The sequence below is a fragment of the Musa acuminata genome, chromosome BXJ2-7 (assembly GCF_036884655.1).
Source record: "Musa acuminata AAA Group cultivar baxijiao chromosome BXJ2-7, Cavendish_Baxijiao_AAA, whole genome shotgun sequence".
NCBI lineage: Eukaryota > Viridiplantae > Streptophyta > Magnoliopsida > Zingiberales > Musaceae > Musa > Musa acuminata.
The window spans coordinates 38,019,437-38,026,149 of NC_088344.1; the positions used below are offsets into that span (position 1 = coordinate 38,019,437).

Sequence of the window (6,713 nt, forward strand, 5' to 3'; positions counted from 1 at the left end):
ATTTAGTTAAATAATCTGATTTAACATTTTTTCAATAATATAACATATTTTTATTTCTAAAAATATAATATTTTTTTACTCGGTAAGTGGACATCCTACCCGGTTAGGGTTTCAGAACAGCGATCGACCGACCGTTCTTTGGTGGGCCATTCATTAGTCCCGAGGGTATTTTGGGAATTTAGGATCCAATTCCAGGAAGCCGAAGTTGCTCGCATCCCTTCTCATGAACAAACTCTCGGGCATTCAACTATCGGTTTTTAGATTGGAGACACAAAGACGCGCTCTCTGTTTCTTTCGACTGAAGGAGAAACAATCTCAGGTAGATCCGGAAGAGAAATCGGCTTCCTAGCAAGGTATCAATGGCAATACTCCTGCTCCCTGTTTCTCTGATCATTTTTAGGTTGTCATTTAGAAAAAAAGAGATCGAACTGATTTTGTTTGGTCGTTGGCTTCCTTGGGGGCCGTGATCTTGTGAGATTTCTTGTTTTGGTTTCTAACATGTTTTCTTTCGTGTTGATTTTTCGTCAAATGACGGGATCTTGAACCGTTTCGACTTCATGGGGTTGGGTGCTTATTTTGCCCTAGAGGCGATGATGAGCGGAGATTTCCGATAGCCAGATTTATCTCTGAACTGGACAAAGATTTAACCTTCTTTTATCTTAGACTCTGGGTTATGGAGGTGTCATGTTGAAAGAATTCATAAAAATGAAGCTCCTGGTTCCAGATTTCTAGAAGTAGAAACGTATATGTATTTTGATCACTCTCAGACCATCTGATGAGTCCTTCGATGCTTTGCAGGTGATTGGCCTCAGTGTTTGACCAGGGAACTCAAAGTTCATGGACGATGGAAGCAATTGTCATCCGTCACCTGTAAAGGAAAACCGCCTCGTTGCAGTGCCTGTCGTCGCTGGTTCATCCGGTTTAGGTTTGCCTTATGCACCTGAAGATTGGCCGTGTCCTGGAGATCGATGGCGCTGGAAGGTAGGCAGCAGAAAGTCTAGCTCTGGCCATTGGGTCGATAGGTATCTCTATGCTCCTCCCACATGTCCAAAATCTGGTGGTAGGAGACATGGAAACGGATTTCCTAGCAGGGTATCAGTCGAAGAATATATTCGGAAGGAATTTCCTGACGCTGATGTCAATGCATTCTTTTCTTCGTTTATCTGGCGGGTTCCTTGTGCAGATTTCACCCCCCAAAAAGGTCTATTTTTTGTTTACCATCTAGTTTATGCATTTGCTGTCCTTTGTGAATGGAGACCTGTACTTTTGCTTAGTTGTTTCTGGACTAAACTTGGATCTGTTATATGTCCTGATTGTTACTTGATGAAAATTTTAAATTTGTTTCGGTTGTATAATGTGCTAACAAGCATTTCTTCAAGTATATTTTGTTATCTCACATGCTGTATGGATGTAAATAACCTCTTCAAGTTGTGAACATAGTTTATTTCATGTTTTCCTCTTTCCAATTGTTTTTTCTTTTCATAAACAAGGCCTTTAAAACCAAGGCACAGGGCATGCTTGGTAACGCTGCTTTTGCTTTATGTTTCTGGAAACATTTTTGTTGTTTGAAAGAAAATTAAAATAGGAAGCTTTTGCTTGATATGACTCATAGATTGGACTTGTGCATTCTTTTCCAGCCAATAAGCTATTCTTGTCAATGTCAACTTAAGGGTGACAAGGTCAATACAGGTAACAACTTGATGCAAGAAAATAATATGAACATAGCAAAATGTGGACTTTAAAATATGAAAATCTTCAAGACATAAACAAACAAATATGTTATCTATCTGCAGTTGTCTGTGCTAACCTCTTCAAATGGCACAACAGTACATGCCTCTTCATTGAATTAAGTTGTGGATAATAGAGTCATTGACTATCTTACTAATGCTTAAGAAATGTGAGTATGAATGCCAATTAACTGATTCAAAAGTTTTATATAATCTTAGATTCTTCTATTATAATTTAGTTTGTTAAAATGCCTCTCTCTTCTCATCATAGAGAATCGTTTTCAGTAGATATATATGTCTGGTGCATTTGTTTCATCTGTAATAACTTGTAACCTATTCTACATTTTTTTTGTACAGAGAATGATAACTATGCCTGCTCATATTCCAGAAGTTTTGATACCAATGAACGAACCAAATGTGAATTGGCAATTGGGCCTGGTGATTGTAAAGCTGGAAATGTGATGTGCAGCTTACAGGGCAAAGTAAAAACCAACACTTCATCAGCCAAGGATTGTGATATCTGCTGCAGTGAAGTTGGTTTCTGTCACGACTGTTGTTGTATCCTGTGCTGCAAAACTGTTGATTGGGCATATGAAGGTTATGGTTTCATTAGATGTGAAGCAAGCGTGGATGAGCAATACATATGTGGGCACGTGGCACATGTGGAATGTGCTCTTCGTTCTTACATGGCTGGGACTGTTGGAGGAAGCATTGGTTTAGATGTGGAATATTACTGTAGACGATGTGATAATAAAACTGACCTAATGCCTCATGTGACCAAGCTTTTAAAAGTTTGTGAATCTGTTGATTCCAAGGAAGACATGGAAAAAATTCTGAATTTGGGTTTTTGTATCTTGCGTGGCTCTGAACAGGAAAGAGCTAAGAATTTGCAGAATCATATTCGATTCGCCATTGCTAAGGTACTATTAATATTTTAGTAATCAATTTGTAACTATAAGAGTATTCTCCATAGTTATCATCCTCTCGTTTTAGGGCTTCTCAAGCAACAGCATGACCGTGTGATATTTAATCCAGCTTAAACGTGGAGTTCCTCTTGATGAAATCTGGAAAGTGGAAGATAGCATCACAATACTTCCTGCAGGTGAGTTTTTCCTCAATATTTTCTGATCTTCCTAGATTAACATGGCTAGAGCTATCTCATATAATAATTTTAGCTTAACATTTTTATTATTAAACTTTTTTGGTGATTCTTGATACCATGGCGAGTTATCAACAGAACCTAAAAAACAAACATAATCACTTGGAAGTCATAACTCAAGTTTCGGAATTGCTGGCTTCTAAGAATTGATGCTAGCTCAGGTCATAGCTTGTCTATTTCCTACTGCCATCTGCTCTGTTTCACTTCATGAAGTATGAATTTTTTGGTAATTCTTAACTTAATAAGCTTGCCAAAGACAAAGTCAAGTTATGCACTATGGTGCTTATTCTCTCCAGAATAGCTTGACATTGAATTTCCTATACGGCTTTTGTCAAACTCAGCATTCAAGAAGTTTGAAGGTTATCACCTTTGCTTAGGTATGCAGGCTAGGAATGATGTTAGATTATCTACCTCTTGGTAATCTGATGTGTCTAAATAAGGATGTATTTAAGTTCTATGATCATGTGAATGCTTGCTTGTACCAGACTGTTAAAGAGCCTTATAATTGAATTGACCAACACCTTGCTTAAATTTTGTGTGTAGGAGCCAGGCGTGGAAGAAAAAGTAATTTCATCCCGTATATGTTTTCATAGGGTTATGTACTTAGAAATAGTGTCCTTCAAATAGAAAGTCCAATTCAAGATCATGGTTTTTATCAGTATATATGCACTTGGATTGACATGATCATGTTTGGCATATTGCATCATTTTTTTTGTAAAAAATAATGTCTTCCTCTAATGCTTAGTGCATTAGTTCATGCACAACACATATCATTGTGGTAGAAAATGTTGTTGTTCAAGTATGAAAACTAAGTGATTGTAAATAAGTTACTAGTATTCAAGCAGTTATCTCGACCATCATTAAGAATAATTGGTCCACTTTTGGCTCAGCTCTTAGCATAAAAAGCCTCTAATCTTTGATACTAGACAAGAAAACATTGAGTACAATATAAACAAACAATTGATTCTAGAATGAGATAGGAATATTACGATCAATAGAGTTCAGTGGCAGGAAAGGCAGCATAGGAAGGCAACATAATTAATTTATGGATTTGGATTTGATATTTTAGAAAAATGTTTTGTATAGCCTGTTTGGTTTCAACCTGTTACTATAGGATTGCCTGATGTTTAATTTCAATTTTCAGACATGAAGCTGTTTACGCATTGTAGACTGTGGAATAACATTCATTTTATAGGTTTCGTTCTAAGTTTCTTTGAGTATGACCTCCATTTCATTCATTTAAGAAACTTCTTTGTTATATTGTAAATAGCATACAATGCAGCTTTACCCTTTTTCTTTGGCACCTTCTTGGAATATTACACTTCTTATTTTTGTTGGGATATAGTAAAGATAAGCAACACGAATGCATCAATCATGATTAGTTGCTAGTCTCATTATTAGACTGAGTTAGATGCTGTTAAAATAAATTTCTTAATGCAGTTCCTTAGTGTATGCCTCTATTTGTCAAAGGAGCACTCATAAGTCATAACAACCTAACATAAACATCATAATCAATGATTTAAAAAGTGTTAGGTGTCAAAAGGCGCCAAGGTCCAAAAACGCCCGAGGCGCTCGCCCGAGCAAAGCGAGACGCTAAAATATAAAAATATATAATATAATTAATAAATATAATTATTTAAAATTTTAAATAAAAATATGCTATTAAATTAAGAAAATCTAAGATATAAAATTAACAATATTAAGAAACCTAGCAATAATTTCAAATAAATAAAAATTAACAGTATTAAAATCAAAATAATATATTATTAATCTATTAATAGTATTGAAAATTAATTATTTTAAATAAACTTAATAATATTAACAGTATACAATATATGTATATTGTTAAAATGAAGTGTAAAGGGGTGCTGAGCCTGCTGACTGAGAAAAGAGGAAGCGGCAACTGCGAGTGGCGACAGCGGTAGCGGGAGCAGGAGCAGCGGGAGGTGCAAGCGGCAGCGTTTGCGAGCAGCGACAGCGGTGAGCAACGACAACAGGAGCAGGAGCAGCGGGAGGCGCGAGCGGCGACAGAGGCGGCGTTTGCGAGCGGCGACAACGGAAGCGTTTGCGAGCAGCAACAGCGGCGAGCAGCGAGATCGGGATCGGGAGCGGCGAGGGTTAGGGTTGGGTTCTCACTTATATTGATTTTAGTTGGTTCGATTAAACCAACTAACCATCAGATACCGAACCAGGACCGAACCAGACCTAAAATCCTGGTTCGGTCGCCTTGGTTAACCCAGGCGCTCGCCCGAAGCGCCCAGCGCCTGGGCTCGGGCGAGCGCTCAGGCAGCGCCTGTTTGAAGCACGCCGCCTGGGAGATTAGTGAGGTGCTCGGGCCTCGCCCCGCCTCGCCCGAGCGCCTAGGCGAGCGCCCGAGCGCCTTTTTAAATCACTGATCATAATCATGCAGTTCAAGATTAAACATATAAATGGACATTTTGGTCAAAGAACAAAATTTTATGTGTTTACCTACATGTTGATTTTGGGTGTAAACCATGAAAGACTGTAACTTGAATTATATGGGATTGACTCGGGATGAATTAGTTATCTTGCAAAAAAAGGACCAGAACTACAGAATTGTTAGACACTCGAAGATACCGTCGATCCTCTAGATTAGTATCCCTTGGAAGGTTAATATCTTGTACATTTGGCAATTTGAAAATTGTTTTCTTTCCTTAGTCACCATACTTTTTACTTGACGATGGATGCTCATTATCTGAATTAAACTCACTAGATAGGCATGATGGACAAGAAAACATACAATAAGTAACAAGAAATGGATATTGTTGTGAAGGTTATGAGGACTTTAAATGGTGGAATGATTATGTTTTAATGATACGAAGAGAGGTAGAGTAAGACCTAAAAAGACTTTAATAGCGATTATAGATGTTCAAGTTTTTACTGGAAGGATGTAACTTTCACTTACAGTATCTTGTATGTTCTGCTACATGTATCATGCCCTAAAGATTACTTGTCTTTTTATGGTCATTATCTGCCTCATGAACACAGTGATTTGGAAATCTTGCCTGCGTGAATGAATATGGTCCCGTCTTCTTACTGTGGCTGTGATCTACCTAAATTTGATGAATCATTTTCTTTGACACAGGAGATATGCATCATAACGGAAATGAGATAGCAGTTTTAGGGGCAATGGACACCAGAACAGAAGAAACTAGAGATGTTTGCAGACACAAAGTTGAACTCTTGAAGAAAATAGAAGCAGCTGATTGCAGAGCTCAGAGCTATATAACATCAGACTACAATAGTGTATCTGTGAAGCTTGAAGGTGAAATCGATCAGGTTCTTCGACAGCTGAAAAGATCGCAGGAAATGGAATACAGGATTGCAGAACAAAAACTGTATGTTCAGAAGGATTATCTTCTCAGCTTGTATCGACAGCTTGACTATGAAAGAGCTGAACTTGAAAATCCTGCGCCTTCACCCGTTGCTGGTGATTGTGATGCTCTTCTAACTAATGTCCTGCACCGAGTGGACCAAATAAAGCATGAGGAAGAAAAACTGAGGGAAATGATGAAAATTGCCAGTGGATTTGGGCAAACACCTAAAAGTGTTATTGGAGATCACTATGGGCTAGTCATCAATGATTAGCTTGAAGTAAAGGAGATGTTTTCATTGGAAACTGTATCAATTTGTGTTGTGCTTCCTTGTATTTCTTATCTGGGGCAAGGGGGATTCAAGATTCATTGTTGGAAAAGGTAAATGTTCCTTGCTTCCCCTGGTTAAATGCAAAAGTTTGTGCAATGAAACTGTCAGATCCCCAGTTCAGATGCTAAAGAATATAGATTTCTTTTTTCCTTTTGGTTCTA

General features: G+C 37.9%; 1 protein-coding gene across 1 annotated transcript; it reads left to right on the forward strand.

Annotated features, from left to right (window-relative positions):
• The first annotated feature begins 217 nt into the window (after positions 1–217).
• Positions 218–6,713, forward strand: LOC103993073 (protein OBERON 2). Its single transcript, XM_009413009.3, has 5 exons — positions 218–353; positions 799–1,201; positions 2,085–2,647; positions 2,763–2,829; positions 5,993–6,713. Exons 2-5 carry the CDS (start codon positions 838–840, stop codon positions 6,493–6,495), a joined length of 1,497 nt encoding a protein of 498 aa, XP_009411284.2. The 5' UTR covers positions 218–353; positions 799–837; the 3' UTR covers positions 6,496–6,713.